Raw genomic sequence first — 24,619 nt, forward strand, 5'->3', positions numbered from 1 at the left:
TAGCCAAAAAACAGGCAGTGTGGCTGCGGAAGGTGGGATATAGGATTCACATTCCTTTGTGCGATTAGCAGATATGAAACCAACGTGGCTGGTAAAATAGACATTCCTACCCGCTAATACCAAAATCGACCCTCATTTGGTGGGTGGTGGGTGTTCATTTTATGCCCTGGAGATATGACAGAGTGTCTACATGAGAACAGAGTCCTAGCCTGACCTGTTGAGTCTCGGGAGCGCCAGTCCTCAGTGGGCGAGGTCTGTCCCTCAGGGTGTACAGACATAGCAGCAGTCTGACGAGCCACCCTGGAGGGGCGCGAACGTGGCCCCCGCATCTTACTCAGCTGCACCCTGGAGCGCAGAGCACTGGAGTCCAGCAGGATGGTAGAGGCCTGGAGAGAGGGAGAAACCGATAAACACACAGACACACGAGAAGCAAATCTGACTGTTACACTGATACGTCCTTTCAAAAGGTTGGTGTCAGTCTTACCTCAGGGAAGGGGAGTAGTTGCATCTCGGACTGGACCGAGGGGGAGAAGCCATCTGGAGTGTCCAGGTCGCTGTGTGTGGCATGTTCCCCTGGTGTGTGGGGCGGAATGGGTTTCCTAGGCGACTGGCTGAGGTTGCTGTCTGAGGTGGGCGTGGCAGGAGTCAGGCTACAGGAAGGACAGACATGACTAGTACTTTAGGCTACCTTCCTAAAAGTCTTTATATGCAGCCAATGCCACTGAGAGAACAACGTGACAGTGTCTACTAGCTTGGTGTGGCTGAGTCATATTCTCCTGTCTGGGTTTACTGTAGGCAGGGGCATCAGATTTCATAGAGGATGTACTGGAAGACACAATGGATGACCGAGCAGACTCCTGCTCCACTTGACCACAAGCTCCTCATTTCAGAATGAAGGTAGCAAACACTACTGAGTCACAATACTGTACATGACCATAGTATTTGGTGATTATTCCATCCAGAGAGTTGGATTCATATGACAATGACCCACTGCCTTTTAATAGTCATGTATATCGTATCTTATCTGAAACTCTTACAGTATTCATTCATTTCTACAAAACATTTTCCAGATTTTCAACCTGGGTGGAGTTTGTTGCTGTGATACCTTCTCCTGGCCACAGGAGGTCAGTGGTACGCCAGCGGTACGCCAGCCTGCTGAGCGAGACAGACTCAGGCTATTTTGAGAGCTGGAGTAAAGTAAAGCAGGTTTCAGTGAGCTACTGCTCCTCGACCACACAGTGTCAGGAGGCCTGGGATGCTATTGTATCTGTACAGTTAGTACCTATAGATACCATAGTATCTGTTTATTTCAACATCAGTAACTGTGCCTGAGACTTGAAAGAGAAGCTTGTGGGTGTTATATGCAACAGCTGGTGCACAATCTCTAATGTTAAGGAAGTCTTGAGGTTTTGCTCACCGGAGTTAGTATACATTATGATATACTATTTACCAAGAGAGTTTTCATAGCTGTCTATTTACCACCACAAACCGACGCTGGCACTAAGACGGCACTCAACGAGCTGTACACCGCCATAAGCAAATAAGAAAATGAACATCCAGAGGCAGCGTTCCTAATGGGCGTTGACTTTAATGCAGGGAAACTGAAATCCGTGTTACATAATTTAACAGCCTGTCACCTGTACAACTAGAGTCAATATTTTTTAAATGTTTTATTCTAGATCACCTTTACTCCACACACAGAAATGCATCTTCCTCACCCTTCTTCTGGCAAATCTGACCATAACTCTATCCTCCTGATTCCTGCTTACAAGCAAAAACAAAAAACAGGAAGTACCAGTAACGCGCTCAATATGGAAGTGGTCCAATGAAGTGAATGCTAAACTACAGGACTGTTTCGCTAACAAAGACTGGAATATGTTCTGAGATTCATTTGATAACATTGAGGAGTTTACCACATCAGTCACCGGGTTTATTAATGAGTGCATCACTGACGTTGTCCCCACAGTGATCGTAGGTACATATCCCAACCAGAAGCCATGGATTACAGGCAACATCTGCACTGAGCTAAAGGTGCCACGGGACACTAATAAGAAATCACGCTACGAACCCCCTGAGCCACCAAACAGTCAAAACGTCAATAAAGGACTAAGATCGAATCCTACTATACCGTTTCTGACACTTGTTGGACGTGGCAGGGCTTGCAAACTATCACGGATTACAAAGGGAAACCTAGCCGCGAGTTGCCCAGTGACATGAGCCTACCAGACAAGCTAAATTCCATGTATTATCACTTTGAGGAAAGCAAGACTGAACCAAGCATGAAAGCACCAGCTGTTCCGGATGACTTTGTGATCTAGCTCTCCGTAGCCAATGTGAGTAATACCTTTAAACAGGTTTACATTCACAAGGCCGCAGGGCCAGACGGATTACCAGGACACATAGTCAGAGCTTGCGCTGACCAGCTAGCTAGTTTTCAACCTCTCCCTGAACCAGTCTGTAATACCTACATGTTTCAAACAGACCACCATTGGTTATCTTCATGTTCTTGGGCACACGGACTATCTAAATTACCTTTGCCCCATAGCACTCACATCTGTAGCCATGAAATGCTTTGAAAAGCTGGTCATGGATCACATCAACACCATCATCCCAGACACCCTGGACCCACTCCAATTCACATATCTCCCCAACAGATCCACAGATGACACAATCTCTATTGCACTCCACACTGCCCTCTCCCACCTGGACAAGAGGAACAAATAATGAGAATGCTGTACATTGACTAAAGCTCAGTGTTCAATACCTTAGTGCCCTCCAAGCTCATCATTAAGCTCAGGACCCTAGAACTGAACACCTCCCTCTGCAACTGGATCCTGGACTTCCTGACGGGCCACACATCCAACACGCTGACCCTCAACAAGAGGGCCCCTCAGGGGTGCGTGCTTAGTCCCCTACTGTACTCCTTGTTCCCCACGAATGCGTGGCCACGCACGACTTCAACACCATTATTATGTTTGCTGACAACAACTGTGGTTGACCTGATCACGAGACAGCCTATAGGAGGGAAGAGGTCAGTGACCTGGTAGTGTGGTGCCAAGACAACAAACTCTTCCTCAACGTTAGCAAGACAAAGGAGCTGATTGTTGACTACAGGAAACAGAGGGCCGAGCACGCATCGACGGGATTGTAGTGGAGAAGGTTGAGAACTTTAAGTTTCTCTGTGTCCACGTCACTAAGCACCTATCATGAGCCACACACACTAACACAGTTGTGAAGAGGGCCATCCTCCCCTCAGGAGCCTGAAAAGAATTGGCATGGGCCCTCAGATCTTCAAAGTTCTACAGCTGCAGCAATGAGAGCTTCTTGACTGGCTGCATCATCGCTTGGCATCTGAAGGCGCTACAGACGGTAGAGCGTACTGCCCAGTACATCACTGGGGCCGAGCTCTCTGCCATCCAGGACCACTATACCAGGTGGTGTCAGACGAAGGCTCTAAAAATGGTCAAAGTCTCCAGCCACCGAAGTTATTGACTGTCCTTCTGCTACCGCACGGAAAGTGGTTCCGATGCAGCAGGTATGGAATCAACAGGACCCTGAACCTCTTTTATCCCCAAGCCATAAGACTGCTAAATAGTTAGTTAAATAGTTAGTCGGTTAGCTGTTGGTTATCTACATTGAGCCTTTTGCTCTTTTAACTCATTGCATACGCTGCTGCTACTGTTTTATCTATCCTGTTGCCTAGTCACTTTATCCCTACCTATATGTACATATCTACCTCATTAACCTCGTACCCCTGCACATCCACTCTGTACTTGTACCCCGTGTATATGGCCAAGTTATTATTACTCATTGTGTATTTATTCCTAGTGTTATTATTTTTCTATTTGCCTTTTTTTCTCTCTGCATTGTTAGGAAGGGCCCATAAGTCAGCATTTCACTGTTAGTCTATACCGGTTGTTTACGAAGCATGTGACAAATAAAATGTTGTTTGATTTATGTTGAGATTACCATCATTAACCATAATGGTAGGACAGCAGAGAATCAGTTCCTGGGGCTAACTATCCACTTTGCCCTATTTAGAAGGCTGGATATAACATGACTCAGTGACTTTGTCGAAAAGGTCAATGCTGCGCCGGCAGAACACATGATAGAGTGCACCCATTCGATACTACTTATCGATCCAGGCAGTGTTAAATTTCAAGCTCAAACGAGTATTGTATATTTAGAGTGAGAAATGAATCGGCACAATTTGAGAGGCATTCAGAACCAGCGATGTCAGGATGTCCTGATACCAGGGTACAGCCTCAGGGGAAATTAGTAATCATATTGAGGAATGAGGATCCGCATATTAGTAACCAAAAACAGGAGCACACCATGTTTCACAAGTGTTGGCCCAGGCCACAGCAGCCATGTGTGTGTGTATTCACCTATCGTCAGTGCGCAGTCCCGTCTCCCAGGTCCCATACTGGCTGTCTGCCTCGTGGACCAGTGTGTCGATGTCACGCCCCTCTTCCTCACCATCCACACTCTGCTTCAACTGCTCCTGAAAGAGAGATGGACAGGGAGAAAATGACAAGTCAGTCAAAAAGGAGTAGAAGTGTATGCACCATTGGAATATCACTAGAAGGTCAGAGAAAACAGATTCCAAAATGACAGAACTGGATTAATCTCTGCTGGACTGAATAAAAATATCAAGGCTTCTTATTGGATCTTGGTTGAAGCCCACCCAGCCTACAGTAACAGACAATTGGCCAGCTGTGTCGGTGAGTGAGGTGCTGGTCCTGATAACCATGTATTGTGTGGCTATGGCCAGACCTACAGTGGGTGAGCAGGATAATGAGAGGTAATGGGATGAGCTCATAGCGACAGGGACAGAGACTGGTGAGCCACTGTGCGTTTGCTATCTACTGAACCGTCTCTCTTTTAATGAGGATGCTACAGAGGGCACACTGTCCTAATACCACTCACTCCTCCTGTGTATGCATTCAAGACTGTGAGCGCACGCACACATGCACAAGCAGAGAAATCTCGCTGAACTTGCATGATCTCTATTGACTTCCATTGCATCGTGTTATACAGATGCACTGTTGCACCACAACACAATAGGCTGTCTAAGGAGAATGATAGAAGGAAATGTAATAGGGGTTTTGTTTCTTGTCACTGCACGAGAGTGAGCGCGAGGGCCAGAGAGAGAGAGGGAGAAATGGAGAGAAATAGCGAGCGAGAGAAACCAACAGTACAGGATGTCATTCATCATCAATGCCTTTCCTGACAGGAAGAAAGAAGGTCAGGGTGAACAGTGAGAAAATCCCTCCATCTGAGAAAGCAGTGTACTTCCTCCTCTCCAGGTTTAACAGCCCTAAATAGGAGTCCTCTCCACATCACAGCATAGGCTGGTTTTCAAATCCACACCGTGATCTCTCAGGGCCAAATCTGTCTTTAGCTGTTAAACAAGTATTAGAGTTCCAGTTCCAACCATGGGTTTGAACATGCTGGTCACATGACACTTAAACAGGCAGGTTAGTCCAGATACATGCTTAGCCTTTCAAACAGACCAGGTTGGTTCAGTGCTCCAGCACAGCTACCTTTATCGACTCGAGGCCTTTATTGAGAAAAAGAGGAGTAACAATAGCAACAAAGTAGAGACCTTGTCATGTCTTGTCTGAGGCAGGAATTATTTCTGATATGTCAACAAAAAAAAGTCACACTTCATAAAACCCCTTTATAATATAATGAATTTCAGCCCTAAGGGTCTGTGAACACAGCTAATGCACAGGACTAAGCATGTACCATTCAATAAGAAAATCTCCTGTAATCTAAATTCCGTGAACACCTACCATATCCACAGTGTACGTGGATGAACACACCCAAACACACCCTCACTTAGTGTTTGCCACTCCCGAGGCTACCCTGTTACCTGTCAACCAAACAATAGCAGCAAGACTGAGAGGGTTAAGAAATAGCATGGACTGGCTGACTACTAGTGCTGCTGAAAGCCCTTCAGTATTGACAATGTGAGGGTGTCGGCTCTGCTATCAACAATCTACTGGATACAAGGACAGAGCAGGCTTGCCAGGCACCTTATCTGGTAAATAGGTTTCTTTCTGGCTGCGATTTTGAAATCGGAATGGTAGTGAAGCATACTTTTCCTTAACATGAGCCCTTGGCCCCCCCGCCCCCCCCATCTGTGGACAGGAAGGGTGCGTCAAGGGAAACGACAGAACAATGAGCGGATGAATGGAAGGAGAGAAAGGGCTGACCACCAAGGGAGAATGTCAGTCAATCTGACATGTGGCTAAAGAATTTGCGGCACCTTGGAAAGTTAGACCAAACAGACATCACAGCTCTGAATAATAACAGCCTGCCACGATTACACCATCACAGACATCAACATGACCTGAGAGACCTTTCATCAATCATGTAAATGTAGGCTAGTTAATTATAACACCCACTCTCTTAATTTCATCCAAAATGACAACTTTGGGTTGATGTGCTGAAAATAGGATATAGCCCATTTTGTCCAGCAGACAAATGACAATTTTCACCTAAGCTCACATGACTATTTTGCTGACTGTGCTTTGGAACGAGCTACAAAAGGACATGAAATTGACTTTAAAGACTGGGTAGAAACTATGGTGGACAATGAAGTGGGGGGACTTTCAATGTTCTGACCCCTAAATACACCAAACCTATCCAAAGCATCTTGTCTGGTCAATGTGCAAATTCATGTTTTTAAACTGTAGTGTTTTATGTTGTAAATGTGCCTTTGTATGAAACTTTGTTCTGGTAATTTGGCCAGGTCTCTAATAAAATGTAAAAAAAGATTTTTAATCTCAATCCAACCTGGTAAAATAAAACTGAAGGCCTAGTGAGTTGGACATGTTATGAATCTAGTTCCTTAATGCAAACTGGAAAAGAACAGTTCATCTCTGTCACGTATAATGGCCATTCACAATTCTCTATGAATGAGGAAGTGCTGTGCAGCTCCAACACATTTAACATATGGTCATGCTGCCTGGAAGCAGACAACAGAGCAGGCCGGTTAGTTAGTGCAGGTACAATGAACCCAACACGAACACACATCACACCAGCCCCACTCTCCTGCTCCAACCCCTCTGGGTAGGAATGTTGAACAGTTAACACACTCCTCATTGACAGACTGGTCAATGACGACCCTCTGCAGCTATCCTAACATGACTACAGATCCCATGAGCACTAATCCCCTGTCAACAACAGAGCAGCACTCCAGTCACATTTTACAGAGCTACCAAAACACTGACCTCTGATAGAGAACTGAAAAGGACATGTTTAGGGTATTTAGTTCGGTCATTATTACATAAGTGCAATGCTGAGAATATAGAGCACAACAGAATGTTAGTAAAACCTGAATGACTTGGTTTAAGAACTTTTATAGGGATACTTTGGGATTTTGGCAGAGGCCCTTAATCTACTTCCCCAGAGTCAGATGAACTTGTGGATATCATTTTTATGTCTCTGTGTGCAGTTGAAAGAAGTTGCTAACAAGCGTTAGCGCAATTGCTAACAGGCGTTACTGCAATTGCTAACAGGCGTTACTGCAATTGCTAACAGGCGTTACTGCAATTGCTAACAGGCGTTACCATGGACTTCCAGTCATTATGCTATCTGTAGCATTGGCTGGCAAAACGACCCCTAACTTACTTCATACATGACAAAGAGACACAAAAAAAATGGTACCCCAAAGTATCACTTTAAGACCAGGCCTGGCTGATACAGGCTGCAGGTTAGAGGACTGGGTCCAGACGGAGAGGTGGTGGGTTCAGGTCAGCCTGAGGGAGACCAGGGCCTATTAGAGGTATCTGGATGATCCACCAGCTGACTCTCCGGTACTGTACGGACAACTACACAGGCTCCAGCTAAAAAGGACACACGTACGAGACCGAGAGAGTGAATCGGTAAAGGGCTGCCGTGTCTGTGGGGTTTCGTTTATGCGTTGCAACTGATTAGGACGTGAGGGTACAGGTGTGTGGACTTTCTGGGCATTAGATGCTGTGGAGGGGGGGGACAGCTTTTTCAAAAAAAAAAAAAATTAAGTCATTTTTAGCAGATGCTCTTATCCAGAGCGACTTACAGTATTGAGTGCATAGAACCCACAAGCGCCATGCTCTACCAACTGGGCCAAACAGGACCCAGCAGTACTGCAGCCCTTAATTGTGCAAATGCACCATCCATCCCAGCAGCCCCACCTCCACCCCCCTGGTTCTTTCTCTCCACATCTCACTGGCCTCAGTGCTCTGACCATTCATCACAACCTCTCCTCACAGGCAGCACACACTGATTCTCCTGTTCAGTGACACACAATCAAGCTAGGACTAATCTGTACATCTTACATAAAATGCAATCAAACTGTATCACAACTTTTTTTATTTAAACTTTATTTAACAAGGCTTAAGAACAAATTCTTATTTACAATGACTGCCTAACCCGGCCAAACCGTAACCCGGACAACACTGGGCCAATTGTGTGCCGCCCTATGGGACTCCCAATCACGGCCGGTTGTGATACAGACTGGAATCGAACCAGAGTCTGTAGTGACGCCTCTAGCACTGCGATGCAGTGCCTTAGGGGGCTCCTGAGTGACAGACGATCTGAACTTGAGCACCGTGCCAAGTTCAAATCAAATCACATTTTATTTGTCACATGCGCCAAATACAACAGAAAATGTTGTAAATTATGAGAAATCGATGTATTTTGAAAGACGAGATGTTGAGGATTATAATAAATACCACTTTGATATCATACAAGCAAGCCAAACCTCTGTGAGTCCAAATCTGCACTTTACATTCCCATATAAAACTCACGTCATATACAGTGTTAACGTTTATGATCTCTGATGTACAGTTACAAGATGACATGGCGTCATCTAGTACAACCCTGAGTTGTTCAGAACAGAATGTGTTTCTGTGTTTCTCTATTGTGTAGAAAATGAGCTGTGGACCACTCATCTGAATGCACTCATGACTCCATTCTATGATCACTAAAATTACTATCTGCTTCTCTGAACTGCCCTGTGAAAGTCTAACACTGTAAGATTGTATTTTATAACTTAGCCAGTCATGTTGGCAATATAATAAACTTAGAAATGATGACCACCTGACCCAAATGGCAATTCATAATGGTCAGTTTTGGATTGCGTAAAAAACAGTAATTGTGTGAGGCGGGGATGCAGGGTTGTGTTCCAAATAAAACAACTACAAGTGTGTTCGCTCTAGTTCCTCAACGCCACAGCTAGGAGAGCTCTAAAAACACCTTTCTAGTTGAAGACTCTTCTTTGAGTCATCAAAGGACATGGAAGTGACTCAGGAACTGTGCACACTTTGGAGAGAGCAGTTAGTCCTCTCAGACAAACCCTTGTTATTATTTTGTCTTATGTTGCACCTACACCACATTCTTTCAGGAACATTCTTATGTTACTAAATTTATCCAGAATATTTTAAGATTTGCTTATCAACAAACGTGGCAGAAAGTACAGTAAATGTAAAATGCACAAAATCAACAGTGTAATGTTTGGAATCAGTCTCATATCAGGTGAACTATTGTGTCCTGAACTTTGGTCTAATAATTGCCCCATAATCTCAAAACTGTTCCCTTTCAATTGATACCATATTTATGCATATGATTATCATATTTCTTCTGTAAGAAACATTTAAATTTAGCCCTATCAATATAGGCCAATTCCCACGAGTGTAAAGGGTAAAAACAGACCATAGTTTAGAAGTGAGGGTCGGGGAGAAACCCAACTCCAGCCCACAGTAAACTATGACCTAAGGAGCCAGTGACACTGCTGGAGTGGGAGCTATGGAGCAGACATACAGACTAAGGTTAGTGTTATGTCAAAGATGGTATCAGAGGAGGAGAGAGACAAGCAGTTGAGGCGCAGAGGGGGATGAGCACTGAACAAAAGCAGAACATTCAGGAACTATCAGGATCAGAGAGAGAGATCACATGGCAACACAAATAGACAAAGACACAAAACACACAAATAGAGAAGGCCTCGACAAGTTTGAGGTGCTTGGAATGTGTAGTGACTGACGGGAGACCATTTGGTGGTGAGAGGGATTGATGGGGGGGTGGGGGGGTGTAAACAAAGTGTGTCTTACTGCGGTGGGAGTGTTGGGGGTGCTGCTCCCAGGACGCCTGCGTAGGGACAGGCGCTGCTGGCTGCGCAGAGAGAACCTGCGGAAAGAGTCCCGGCTGCGAGAGGCCAGAGAACGTAACGAGTTGGCCCTCTTGAAGCCACCAGGGCTGTCCTCGGCACCCCTGCCCCCACGTTCCACCGCACTGGACACCACGCTGAGCGCCCCCTGCAGGGAGCGGCGTACATTCCCCATCCACCCAGACACCTGGGACTGGGCCACCGACAACTTGTCCCCCAGGTACTCCATCTCAGTTTAGATCAGATCACTAAAGGACCAACGTTGCAGAATGAAGTCTGGACAGAGCGCTCAGTCAGGCGGAGGTCCAGTAGCAGTCCAGTGTGTTAATATGGTCAAGGGAGAATCCTTGAGCCAGATAGATGTCCAGGTTCAGAGCTGGTGTCCTGGATACTGCTGAGGTGCGTAGCTAGGTTAATGTTGCAGTAGCTGGGCTGTTTGGAAGAGATGGCACAGCCAGTCAGACGGCCTAGTGTCTCCAAAAACATGCAGCAATGCAGCACTTGGCTCCGGCTACAGACTCGCAGTCCAGCGTCACTGTCCCTCGGTGCTTCTCAGTGAGCCTCTGTGCTGTCGAATCCCACTGGTGCCGTCATGGCTCCATTTCAGTCCATCATCTGCAGCAATGGCCCTAGAATCTCAGGCTAAGGTGAATTCTATTTAAGCTGTCTGTTCTGTGAGATGCCTATTTCCATACACAGTTATACAGAAGGGCAAGACTATGTAGCGGGGAACCCAAAATGGTATATAAAATCTGTTCTACAGTTCCCCAGCTGGTAGAGACTCCAGTCACAGTAGATCTACTACTGCACCGTCTGCAAACAGGTTCTTCCCAGCCACATACTGATGGTCACCCTCAGTAGCAACTACAAAATCTCACACACATACCCCTCATACGTCAAACCTGACAGCGGGGTCCTGAAGCCGTCGCTCTGACACGTCCGGAATCACAGAGGAAGACAATCCATGAATATACCTCTCCCATGGTATCCACGCTGCTGTCGTCTTCCTGGTGGAAAACTTACAGGAAAACTACAGTCCAGAAGAGAACAGCTGGTGTCAGGCAGACTGAGGGAGAGCTGTACTCATTCCTATTCCCGCTGAGTACCCAGCACACCAACAGCAGAGCCGTGGGTATAGAAGCACAAACAGGAGAGGAGATTGTGACGCTAATGTTGAATCCGTAAGAGACAAAACGAGACCAGCGCCCTCTGGTTCCTCTTCCCCTGCAGGTACGGGCAGGTGGAGAACAAATGCGTCAGTCTCTTGCTCCTAGTCCCCAGCGCTGCAGGACTCACGCTCAAGGAGAAACCTTTGTGAACTAAGTGAGGGAGGGGAGAGAGGAGGCAGAGAGGGAGGGAGGAGTGGAGAGAGGGAGGGAGGAGTGGAGAGAGGGAGGGAGGGAGGGAGGAGTGGAGAGAGGGAGGGAGGAGTGGAGAGAGGGAGGGAGGGAGGAAGGGAGGAGTGGAGAGAGGGAGGGAGGGCCCGGATTTGCAGTGCAGGAGGGTGATATATGTTCTGCAGTGCTCTGTTTCTCTTGCCTGTTTCTGCTTGCAGTGCCAGAGAGAATTCTCACAGGCATAGTCAGCACTCGGCACAGGGCGGAAGGGGTGGGAAGACAGGAGGGAATGGGAACGTGTGTGTGTGATAGGAACTAAGAGTTCAAGTTCATGAGTGAATGTTTATGTTGTTTAGCCTATACCTTTAAATAGATAGAGAATGCATGCCTGAGAGAGAGCGAGAGAGAGAGAGGGGATGAGACAGGTGTGGCTGTGTGTGAGAGCTGAGACTGTGGCTGTCAGCCAGTCAGCCAGCCAGTCTGCACAGTGAGCTCATGGTTAAAGAGAGGAATCATGACAGCGTGTCAGAGAGTTTGCCTAACAAATGGCTCCCTGACTCATGCAAACTGCATGTCAGATCAGAGTCTCTCCTTTCCCCTTTCAGAACTCCATCGTACCTACCAGAGTCATCTCTCTGAGTTAAGCCTTGGTATGTAAGATATACTCTGCAAGACAACCGTGGCACCTCAAACTGTGCCCTCTGGTGGGCGTCTGGAGAATAGTTCTGAGGAACATTGATCTAAAGCTACCCTCCTTGAACCATTCTATAGCTAGAAAATCACACTTCTCTCCACAAAAAACATAGACTCAAGTTTCATCAAACCCAACTGACTACGGAGAAAACGTTTTTACAGCAGGAACGAAAATGCTAATAATTGTCCAGCAAAAAATATGACTCAAATATGCATCACCCAGTTTTTTTTATGATGAAGTCACACTTGCACAACCAGCCACCGTGACAAAGCATATATAGGGCTAATATAACGTGCTTTGTTCAGACATATAATAGCCAGTAGCCACACATTCCTAGCTATACGAAGGCCTCTTTTAGTCTGTCCTCTCCCTTGCTTCTAGTGATGGGGGATCAATACACTTACATTTCGCAATTATTATTTTAATATTGATACTTGGACTCCAATTATCATTGTTTTTTTTGCTAGCTAGTCAACACTACCAGTGCCAAAACGCTGTTATAGCTTGTTCTCCGGCATCTTTTTAAACAATGAGCCAACATGTTTTCACCACTTTTATTTCCATGACTGATAAACTCCCTTTCTCATGCTGTCTCTTGTCCCTCTGCTGCAGACATAGTGAGAAATATATTTGGAACATCAAATTTCAACAACAGAAAATGGCAGTATTGAATCTCAATACATATTTCGGCACCTAAGTATCATGATAATATCGTATTGTGAGGTCGGTCCTTGGCAATTCATAGCCCTACTTGCTTCCTTGCTCTGATTAACGATCTCCCATCACTTACCCACAGCCAGTGTAGAAGCCTCAGACAGCAGGACAGCCTCATGTAGTACACCATGTCTCTGAGCCCGGCGACCATCTGTCTGTCTTTACCCCTCTTCACTTCCTCTGCCCTCTCTAACCATGGCATTAGTAATGATGTGATCATCCCAGTGTGATCTCATGAGAGATAGACACATTTCCCATAGTGCACTCTCATACCAGGCCTAACCTCCATACTGATACAGAAAAACACTAATCACAACAGCAAGTCATTAACACGTGCTGATAGAAAAGGAATTTCCCATCTTTAAATGAATCCCCTTGTTCCCCTAAACTGAAATGATATAAAACACCTACACCTTATGTCAGTAATTCAGTCTAGACCAGGTATTTCACACTGGCGTCTCCAGTTGCTCTACACAATTAAACACTAGAATCCCAGGGTTTCCATTGAGAAAATGTGGCGTCTGACATTTGACTGGCAACATTAGAATTTACTGGACATTTGAGAAATTTGCCAGTACATTGATTGGGTGTATAACCTAATTAGGGCGTCCACCTACGGTGCTCAGAATGACAGAAATCAAATGTAAATGCCTTCACAGAACATGCAAGTCGAGGATGCAACGATGTGCGGTCCTTCTTACCGAATTCTGATGTGCACATTGAAGATGTTAGAATAACTGTCCATATTTACTTTCCCTCCGGCAACAAGAAGAGTAACAAACAGCTAAATCAGGAGCCAATGGCAATCTACTATCCCCCATAATAGAGAAATGTATCTATTCTATTGGTCAGCTTGTTAAGAAAGAAATACTCAATTCCAAACAGAATCTGGGACAGTTGTGGACGAGCATTCCAAATTCATAGAACCAGTACGCTACATAAAAAAGAAAATAATAATTAAAAAGCAAAATGAGCCAGATCAGAATGTTTAGCTTAAAATGTTCAAACTATTATTTTTTCACATTATAAGCGTAGCAATCCACACAATGCAGTAGGCTACACGCGGATGGATGTTCATTCCATAATGCAATTAGCTGGAAAACACTGTTGTCAAAAGCACACCACATGCAAACGGTTTCATGTGACAGAGATGAAAATATCTGTTAGAAAGAAGGGAGATCTAATATGCAACAACTAAGCAACCAAAGAAAGCTTGTATAAAATAATTGATTTTAGCCTGGCTACTTTAAAGCAAGGTAAGACATGCCTCATAATATGTAGTAAAACGTTCAGGTTTTAAACAATTAAGTGTGTTTTCAAAATGCATACTGCGTCCAGCTCATTGCAAAGTGCTGTGTAATGCGCTGATGAAGCCTGCCCTCCGTTGCCTATGCTGTGTGAGGTGCTGATGAAGCCTACCTTCCGTTGCCTATGCTGTGTGAGGTGCTGATGAAGCCTGCCTTCCGTTGTCTATGCTGTGTGAGGTGCTTATGAAGCTTGCCTTCCGTTGCCTATGCTGTGTGAGGTGCTGATGAAGCCTGCCTTCCGTTGTCTATGCTGTGTAATGCCCTGATGAAGCCTGTCTTCCGTTGTCTATGCTGTGTAATGCGCTGATGAAGCCTGCCTTCCGTTGTCTATGCTGTGTGAGGTGCTGATGAAACCTGCCTTCCGTTGTCTATGCTGTGTAATGCGCTGATGAAGCCTGCCTTCCGTTGTCTATGCTGTGTGAGGTGCGGATGAAGCCTGCCTTCCGTTGTCTACGCTGTGTGAGGTGCGGATGAAGCCTGCCTTCCGTTGTCTATGATGTGTGAGGTGCGGATGAAGCCTGCCTTCCGTTGTCTATGCTGTGTGAGGTGCTGATGAAACCTGCCTTCAGTTGTCTATGCTGTGTGAGGTGCTGATGAAGCCTGCTTTCCGTTGCCTATGCTGTGTAATGGGCTGATGAAGCCTGCCTTCCGTTGTCTATGCTGTGTAATGCGCTGATGAAGCCTGCCTTCCGTTGTCTATGCTGTGTGAGGTGCTGATGGAAACCTGCCTTCCGTTGTCTATGCTGTGTGAGGTGCGGATGAAGCCTGCTTTCCGTTGCCTATGCTGTGTAATGTGCTCATGAAGCTTGCCTTCCGTTGTCTATGCTGTGTGAGGTGCTGATGAAACCTGCCTTCCGTTGTCTATGCTGTGTAATGTGCTGATGAAGCCTGCCTTCCGTTGTCTATGCTGTGTAATGTGCTGATGAAGCCTGCCTTCCGTTGTCTATGCTGTGTGAGGTGCTGATGAAGCCTGCCTTCCGTTGTCTATGCTGTGTGAGGTGCTTATGAAGCTTGCCTTCCGTTGTCTATGCTGTGTGAGGTGCTGATGAAGCCTGCCTTTCGTTGTCTATGCTGTGTGAGGTGCTGATGAAGCCTGCCTTTCGTTGTCTATGCTGTGTGAGGTGCTGATGAAGCCTGCCTTCCGTTGTCTATGCTGTGTGAGGTGCTGATGAAACCTGCCTTCCGTTGTCTATGCTGTGTGAGGTGCTGATGAAGCCTGCCTTCCGTTGTCTATGCTGTGTAATGTGCTGATGAAACCTGTCTTCCGTTGCCTATGCTGTGTGAGGTGTGGATGAAGCCTGCCTTCCGTTGTCTATGCTGTGTGAGGTGCTGATGAAACCTGTCTTCCGTTGCCTATGCTGTGTGAGGTGTGGATGAAGCCTGCCTTCCGTTGTCTATGCTGTGTAATGCGCTGATGAAACCTGCCTTCCGTTGTCTATGCTGTGTGAGGTGTGGATGAAGCCTGCCTTCCGTTGTCTATGCTGTGTAATGCACTGATGAGGCCTGCCTTCCGTTGTCTATGCTGTGTAATGCGCTGATGAAACCTGCCTTCCGTTGTCTATGCTGTGTGAGGTGTGGATGAAGCCTGCCTTCCGTTGTCTATGCTGTGTGAGGTGCTGATGAAGCCTGCCTTCCGTTGTCTATGCTGTGTGAGGTGCTGATGAAACCTGCCTTCCGTTGTCTATGCTGTGTGATGTGCTGATGAAGCCTGCCTTCCGTTGCCTATGCTGTGTGAGGTGCTGATGAAGCATGCCTTCCGTTCCCTATGCTGTGTAATGTGCTGATGAAGCCTGCCTTCCATTGCCTATGCTGTGTGAGGTGCTGATGAAACCTGCCTTCCGTTGTCTATGCTGTGTGATGTGCTGATGAAGCCTGCCTTCCGTTGCCTATGCTGTGTGAGGTGCTGATGAAGCATGCCTTCCGTTCCCTATGCTGTGTAATGTGCTGATGAAGCCTGCCTTCCATTGCCTATGCTGTGTGAGGTGCTGATGAAACCTGCCTTCCGTTGTCTATGCTGTGTGAGGTGCTGATGAAGCCTGCCTTCCGTTCCCTATGCTGTCTGAGGTGCTGATGAAGCCTGCCTTCCGTTCCCTATGCTGTGTAATGTGCTGATGAAGCCTGCCTTCCGTTGCCTATGCTGTGTGAGGTGCTGATGAAACCTGCCTTCCGTTCCCTATGCTGTCTGAGGTGCTGATGAAGCCTGCCTTCCGTTCCCTATGCTGTGTAATGTGCTGATGAAGCCTGCCTTCCGTTGCCTATGCTGTGTGAGGTGCTGATGAAACCTGCCTTCCGTTCCCTATGCTGTGTAATGTGCTGATGAAGCCTGCCTTCCATTGCCTATGCTGTGTGAGGTGCTGATGAAACCTGCCTTCCGTTGCCTATGCTGTGTGAGGTGCTGATGAAACCTGCCTTCCGTTGCCTATGCTGTGTGAGGTGCTGATGAAGCCTGCCTTCCGTTCCCTATGCTGTGTAATGTGCTGATGAAGCCTGCCTTCCATTGCCTATGCTGTGTGAGGTGCTGATGAAACCTGCCTTCCGTTGCCTATGCTGTGTAATGTGCTGATGAAGCCTGCCTTCCGTTGCCTATGCTGTGTGAGGTGCTGATGAAACCTGCCTTCCGTTGCCTATGCTGTGTGAGGTGCTGATGAAGCCTGCCTTCCGTTCCCTATGCTGTGTAATGTGCTGATGAAGCCTGCCTTCCATTGCCTATGCTGTGTGAGGTGCTGATGAAACCTGCCTTCCGTTGCCTATGCTGTGTGAGGTGCTGATGAAGCCTGCCTTCCGTTCCCTATGCTGTGTAATGTGCTGATGAAGCCTGCCTTCCATTGCCTATGCTGTGTGAGGTGCTGATGAAACCTGCCTTCCGTTGCCTGTGTATTTGCTGTTTGAGATGCTGTAGCAGCAGTTTTCACGCTGTCTGACAGATTTTCCGCTTAAAGGCTCTGTATGTGTGTGATAAATAAGATACATAACGAATATACTGTACACACGCCCCAATTTAATTCCCCTAAATTATGCAAATGAACCTATAGACCAATAAGCATGACCAGTCATATGTATTTACATACGCTGGTATTTCCATCAATAAAGAGGCAAAAAAATAAAACATTTGCAAATGGGATTTTTTCTTCTCCCGATGACATTTCTTTTAATAAAAAAATCATAATACAAATAACGGCCAAACGCCGGCTATTACCGGCTCAAGGAAACCCTGTGGTAATTGCACCACTCAGGCTCTAAACATATTGTATTACACAACAACCACAGACCAGCAGGTGGTGACAGAAACACACGCAAAAACTCATCATGGAGTAACACTGGGATGGCAGCTGTGCCTTATCAAATCAAAGCCAAATTTGTTCCCCCATTCATTTTCTTCTGATCTAATGAATATATTGGTATGCTTATAAACATTTCCCTTTCAGCCATTTACACTTGGGCTGATATAAACTTGTTTTGGTTCTGGATGGAATCCTTTGTAGCACATTCTGATATGTAGACAGGTGCTTAAAACCTCTACAGGACCAGTGTCCCCCCCCAGCGGGATGGTTTAGCTAATGTAGGCTAGTGTGATTAGCATGAAGTTGTAAGTAACAAGAACATTTCCCAGGACACAGACATATCTGATATGGGCAGAAAGCTTGGATTAAAAATGAAAATGTATTAATAAACCAAATTAGGCACATTTGGGCAGTCTTGATACAACATTTTGAACAGAAATGCAATGGTTTATTGAATCAGTCTAAAACTTTGTACATACACTGCTGCCATCTAGTGTCAAATCTAAATTGTCAAATCTAAGTCATATATTGGCCTTTCTCTTGCATAAAAAAACATGTTTTTTTCTTCTTTGTATTATCAGATCTAATGTGTTATTCTGCTACATTAATTTCACATTTCCAAACTTCAAAGTGTTTCCCTTCAAATGGTATCAAGAATATCCATATCCTTGCTACAGGTCCTGAGCTACAGGAAGTTAGAGTTGGGTATGTCATTTTAGGTGAAAATTGAGAAGAAAAAAAGGGTCCGATCCTTTTAAAAGATACACTACGCAGAAGTCGCTACGCCATTTCCTGGTTGCTAAAATTCCAATAGGTCGCCTATTTTCAGTTTATGTGACAAAACAAGCAAGTAAAGTGTAGAGAATCATTGTGCCATCTACACCGCTGTATGATATATTTTCCATAACCAAAAATATTGTATTTTCAGCTATTTGAAGCTAGTGTACAAAACCGAAAGTTAGACGGAAAAACCCAACTTAAAACGTGAAGCATAGAAATAGCGCACATAGAACACATCTACCGCTTCTTAGACTTGCTTTCAATGAGAATGACAGATCTATAACTCAAATTTTTATGTGAATTTTGTGGGTCACGCAAAAAGTTTCATATTGTAGCTTTAAATAAAAGTAATATCAATATCACTACAGCCAATTTCACAGCATAGCTTTCCTTCAGCTATGCAAACAGGATGCTGTCAAAGTGAGCAGTACATGCATGTATTAGCTAATGACAATCCTGAATTACAGACCTGAGAACATATCTGGCCTCAATTTCTCTGCTATGTGAGGTGAAAGAGGGTGGAGATGAGTGAGACCATGCCTTTCACATTACTCATCAACTCATTACTCCCAGTGCTCCACATAGCACTCAACTCTCCCAGTGAACTAACTGCATTCCTACTCCACCCTACTGTAACAAAACACACACACACAACCAACCAACAAACCCAGCAACTGAAGTTATATACAAGCTTATTTTTTCCCAAATAACTGGGGCCTTCTGTGAGAATCAGCTCGAAAGGAAACATTGATTAAACATAGAACCGAGGGGGCTCCAATCGTTACCATGTTGAAGCAGTGTAATATCACTGTAGCAGAAGCTCATTTCTGAAACTCATCCAGCTTTGAGTCAGAAATTTGGGGATTGTGTGTGTTTATACCCGTGTGCATGGAAACAGAGCATCATGACTCACCCAGCTCTGTCGGTCCCTCTCTCTATGTGCACTCCTGCTCCTCATCCTGGACAGGCTCCCCTCCACAGCACTCTCAGACGGGGCCGATCGACGGGACACACTGCGGGACCTCATCCGGTTCAGCTCCTAAGACACAGGGATAGTAGAATTAAATAGAATGTTTACACGAAAGCCCTTGTTCTGGTTATATTCACATAGGTAAAAAGGGAGATGGGTCTGCACACAAAGATTATTTTAGTGCATTAGGAGAACAACACACACCGATGTTTTGGCTTTTACCTTCAGTGTGCAGGTTCAAATCTTAGAATCAGGAACAACTTTTCTAGGTAACACATGTGAGCACCGTTCAGGTGCTTCTAATCAGGGTAGTTAGTCATTTACCAATCAGGGATGGCTTCTCTGGTCTACATGTTACAATCACACAAAACATACAGAATTATAGGATATGGAAGTGGGCACGGAAGACAATTGAGAGTACACTACATGGCCAAAGGTATGTAGACACCTGCCCGTCAAACATCTCATTCCAAAATCATTAGCATTAATATGGAGCTGGTCCCCCTTTGCTGCTATAACAGCCTCTAGTCTGCTGGAAAGGCTTTCAACTATTTATTTGTTGGAACCTTTCTGAAGGGACTTGCTTCCATTCAGCCACAAGGTCAGGCACTGATGTTGGTCGATTAGGCCTGGCTTGCAGTCGGAGTTCCAATTCATCACAAAGTTGTTCGATGGGGTTGAGGTCAGGGCTCTGCGCAGGCCAGTCAAGTTCTTCCACACCAATCCCGACAAACCATTTCTGCATGGACCGCGCTTTGTGCACGGGGGCATTGCCATGCTGAAACAGGAAAGGGCCTTACCCAAAGTGTTGCCACAGAATTGTCTAGAATGTCATTGTATGCCATAGCGTTGAGATTCCCCTTCACTGGAACTAAGGGGCCTAGCCTGAACCATGAATAACAGCCCCAGACAATTATCGATATTCCACCAAACTTTACAGTTGGCACTATGCATTGGGGCAGGTAGCATTGTCCTAGCATCCGCCAAACCTAGTTTCTTCCGTCGGACTGCCAGCGACTGAAGTGCGATTCATCACTCCAGAGAACAGGTTTCCACTGCTCCAGAGTCCAAAGGCGGCGAGCTTTACACCACTTCAACAGACCTTGGCATTGCGCATGTCGAGCTTAAGCTTGTGTGCAGCTGCTCGGCCATGAAAACCCATTTCATGAAGCTCCCGCGGGAACAGTTATTGTGCTGATATTGCTTCCAGAGGTAGTTTGGAATTTGGCAGTGTTGCAACCGAGGACAGATGATTTTTACGCGCTACACGCTTCAGCTCTCGCCGGACCTGTTCTGTGAGCTTGTGTGGCCTACCACTTTGCGGATGAGCCATTGTTGCTTCTAGATGTTTCCACTTCACAATAACAGGACTTAGAATTGACCGGGACAGCTCTAGCAGGGCAGAAATTTGACAAACTGACTTGTTGGAAAGGTGGCATCCTATAACGGTGCCATGTTGAAAGTCACACACACACTACATGGCCAAAAGTATCAGGAACCATTAAAGAATCAATTTATGAATCATGAACCATTAATGAACCATTAAAGAATCAACTTAATTTCCTTAGGTGTCCGCTTACTTGGGTATACCTTATAACGATTTATGAGACAGCTTGCCACAAAAGACACCAAGCTGTTCATAAATATGTGGGGCTAACTCATAAAGTACACCTAAGGTAATTGATTACTGAACGGTTCACGCCTGACACTCCCAACTGCCTTCTGCGCCCGCTCCCATATCTTACAATTCTGTACTTTCTTTGTGATTGTAACATGTATACAGGTCAGGGCTCTCCAACCCTGTTCCTGGAGAGCTACCGTACTGTAGATTGTCACTCCAACCCTGTTCCTGGAGAGCTACCGTACTGTAGATTGTCACTCCAACCCTGTTCCTGGAGAGCTACCGTACTGTAGATTGTCACTCCAACCCTGTTCCTGGAGAGCTACTGATTCCAATAATTAGCTGGTTGATAAGCTGGATCAGGTTAGTTACAACCGGGGTTTGAGCGAAAACCTACAGGAGGGTGGCTTTCCAGGAACAGAGTTTGAATGAAAACCTACAGGAGGGTAGCTTTCCAGGAACAGGGTTTGAATGAAAACCTACAGGAGGGTAGCTTTCTAGGAACTGGGTTTGAGAACCCTGAAACAGGTAGATGAGATTGGCAGATGACTAACCTGGTTAGAAGCAAAAGTCGTTCCTGATTGTAAGATTTTAAGCTACACTCAGAAGGCGAAAGCCGAAAGGTCTGAGTATGATATTCTCCTAATGCAGTAAAACAATACACATTTTTAAAAGGAGTAAGTAAGCAATGATCCTTTTTTAATTGGCCATTATTACTGGTTGAATTCACTGAATGTTGTGCTCTGTAGATGCCATTCACTCACATAGGCTAGGTCTCTCTATAAGATACTTTTCTTACCTGGGAGCCTTGAGATCTCCTCTGTCCTCTGGCCTCTACCCTGTGCCCCTGGGGCCCTGAGTCCTGCGGGAACCAGGTCTGCTCCATGGGGGACCTAGGGCTGTGGGGCTCTCTCCTGGGGAAGGATGCTTCACTGGGCATACCAGACCAGCGTCTCTCTGGGACCAGAATGGGGGCCGTGGCCCTGTCCAACTGCCGGTGGAGGAGCTGCTCCAGGCTGGGTTTATTGGCAGGCTTCTTGGGTGGTTCTGGTCCAGCCAAGGGCCTATCCACCGATTCCTCATTGAATCCTAGCCTTTGCTCCCACAGCTCCTGCTGAGAGGGGGCCCACACTGGGCTGGGTCGCCCCATTGCACCCACCCTACGGCTAACTTCCCTCTCTGGAGTGTGGGATCTCACCCCACTACCTGGGTCTGAGCCCTTGATGCCAGCAATAGGGAACACCTCTCTAGTGGGCGAGGGCTGCGTCTGGGTCTGGGACCTGAATGAGTCTATGTCCAGGATGCCAGGCCTGTAGTGGTCCTCTCCCCGGGGAGATGGATGGTTCCATCGGGCACCAGGGGAGTGGGGACTGCCTCTGGAGTGCAGGTCACCCAGAGAGACAGAGTCTAGATCCAGCACTTTAGGTCTGAGAGGTAAGGAGTCCAGTACCCCCCTCTCCTGGTTCTCTCTCCTCTGTCTCTCCAGGATTCTCTGTCTCTCTGCCTCCTGTTGTCTAGCTACCTGTCTCATATTTTCCTGCTCCTCTTTCTCCATCTTCTCCCTCAGTCTCTGCTTTTGAAGCTGTTGTCTCGCTCTCTCATTCTGTTTCTCAAACAGTTGTCTTCTCTCCAGCTCCTTTATTATCTCCAATTCTTCTACACTCTCCCGCTCCCTCTGTCTCTCCCGCTCCCTCTGTCTCTCCCGCTCCCTCTCCCGCTCCAGCTCCCTCTCCAGCTCCCTCTGTCTCTCCCGCTCCAGCTCCCTCTGTCTCTCCCGCTCCAACTCCAGCTCCTTCTCCAGCTCCCTCTCCAGCTCCCTCTCCAGCTCCCTCTCCAGCTCCCTCTGTCTCTCCCGCTCCAACTCCCTCTGTCTCTCCCGCTCCAACTCCCTCTGTCTCTCCAACTCCCTCTGTCTCTCCCGCTCCAACTCCCTCTGTCTCTCCCGCTCCAACTCCCTCTGTCTCTCCCGCTCCAACTCCCTCTGTCTCTCCCGCTCCAACTCCCTCTGTCTCTCCCGCTCCAACTCCCTCTGTCTCTCCCGCTCCAACTCCCTCTGTCTCTCCTGGTCTACCTCCTGTTGTATTGCTTGCTGTCCCATCTTCTCCTGCTCCTCTCTCTCCATCTTCTCTCTCAGTATCTGCTTTTCAAGCTCCAGAAGCTGTTGTCTCTCTCTCTCAGCCTGCTTCTGCTTTTCAAACCTAAACAGTTGCCTTGTTTCCATTTCTTTTATTTCCTCCAACTCTTCAACCATCTGTCTCTCCAACTTCTTCTGTCTCTCTAAGTCGAACTGTCGCTGCCTCTCCCTTTTAAACTCTTTCTGTCTCTCCAGCTCACACTCTCTCTCCCTCTCCAGCTCACACTGTCTCTCCCTCTCCAGCTCACACTGTCTTTCCAACTCTCTCTGTGTCTCCTTTTCCAACTCATTTTGTCTCTCCCTTTCTAACTCTCTCTGCTTCTCCATCTCTCTCTTTCTAGCATATTCTAACTGTTTCTGTCTCTCAATTTCCAGCTGTCTCTGTTTCTCCCTCTCAAACTCCTTTCTCTCCCTCTGACGTTCTTTCCCCCTCTCCAATTCTCTTACTTCCTCAAGAACTTGTTTCTGTTTTTCTATTTCCATCTCATCCATCCCGGTCTTTCTGTCCCATGCCGTTTCTCTTTTCCTTTCCTGTGTTTGCTTCCTCTCCATCAGTTCCTCTTCTTGTTCTTGACCTTGGGAGCCTTTACCAAAAGGTTTGACTAGAGAGGGGTTCCTTTTTACCTTCCCTTGAGAACCCCATTGTCCAGGCATCACAGAGAAATCAAAGGGCACTTCCATGTCCCCTTTCTCTGTTCCCTCATCCCCATGGGATATGACTTCCTGAATCTGACCAGTCAGAGCAAAGTAGGTGGCCCTGGGTTTGGGTGGCTGCTCATCTGCCTCCAGCATTTTCAAACGCTTCGGTGCTGCCACTTCCTCTCTCTCCCTGTCCTGCTCTCTCGGCTTCTCCCTCTCTACAGCCATTTGCATCCTCCTCTCCGCTTCCCTCTGCCTCTCTTTCTCCTCCTCCTTTCTCTCCCTTTCCCTTTGCCTTCCTTTCTCTACCTCTGCCCCCCTATCCACCTCAGAGGTATTCCATTTCTGCAGAGCTCCAACCCTGAGGTAGCGTGGTCCCTGTTCATGTTGGGAGGCTGGTGCTCCCCTCTGAGTCGAACTGAGGTCTCCTTGGACCCGAGCAGGTCTCTTCTCCACTGGCTCAGCCCTAGCTGGCCTGTTCCCCTCAGAATGCCTGGAACGGAGGGTCATGGCCTTGTCCTCCAGCTGTGCCGAGGGGACACTCTCACTAACGGCTCTCCTCTCTCCCACCGCGTGCACTGTGTCAAACAAGTGCTCCACACGAAGCGGGCTGGAGGGAGACACAGGCTCGCGGTAGGGGGAGGTGACCAGGCTGCCGCCTTTCTCTCCATCCCCCAGTTTGAGAGAGACACTTCTCTTGGGACAGCTCTTTGTGTTGTTCTGCGCTCTGTCCTCCTCCATCACCAGCACGCTGTGTCTCTCCACCACATTCTCAAACAGGGCTGCTCGCACAGTCTGCACCCCACTGCTCGGGTGGCTCTCCTGGGCCTCAATCTCCAGCCCCCGCTGTGCCACAGTACTTCCAGCTGAGGGGTCAGAAAAGGTCTGGGTTGGCTGCTCTTTGGACTCTCTGGTGTGTTCATCCACCTTCCTTTGGTCACTGAAGATGAAGACTGAGTCCTGCCCCTAGAATTAGGTCATTCAAA

At 46.8% G+C, this 24,619-nt stretch overlaps 1 protein-coding gene across 2 annotated transcripts in view; it reads right to left on the reverse strand.

Annotated features, from left to right (window-relative positions):
* Positions 1 to 24,619, reverse strand: part of LOC110535057 (zinc finger CCCH domain-containing protein 13) — a 41,988-nt gene that overhangs the window by 8,076 nt on the left and 9,293 nt on the right. For both annotated transcript variants that reach the window (XM_036935743.1, XM_036935742.1), the window contains 6 exons: positions 22,594 to 24,599; positions 21,660 to 22,533; positions 19,183 to 19,308; positions 4,389 to 4,504; positions 485 to 650; positions 215 to 386 (listed from right to left, as the gene is read on the reverse strand). In XM_036935743.1, the coding sequence (XP_036791638.1) occupies positions 215 to 386; positions 485 to 650; positions 4,389 to 4,504; positions 19,183 to 19,308; positions 21,660 to 22,533; positions 22,594 to 24,599 (3,460 nt within the window). The remainder of the gene's footprint in view (positions 1 to 214; positions 387 to 484; positions 651 to 4,388; positions 4,505 to 19,182; positions 19,309 to 21,659; positions 22,534 to 22,593; positions 24,600 to 24,619) is intronic.

This window comes from Oncorhynchus mykiss, chromosome 11, assembly GCF_013265735.2.
Source record: "Oncorhynchus mykiss isolate Arlee chromosome 11, USDA_OmykA_1.1, whole genome shotgun sequence".
Taxonomy (NCBI): Eukaryota; Metazoa; Chordata; class Actinopteri; order Salmoniformes; family Salmonidae; genus Oncorhynchus; species Oncorhynchus mykiss.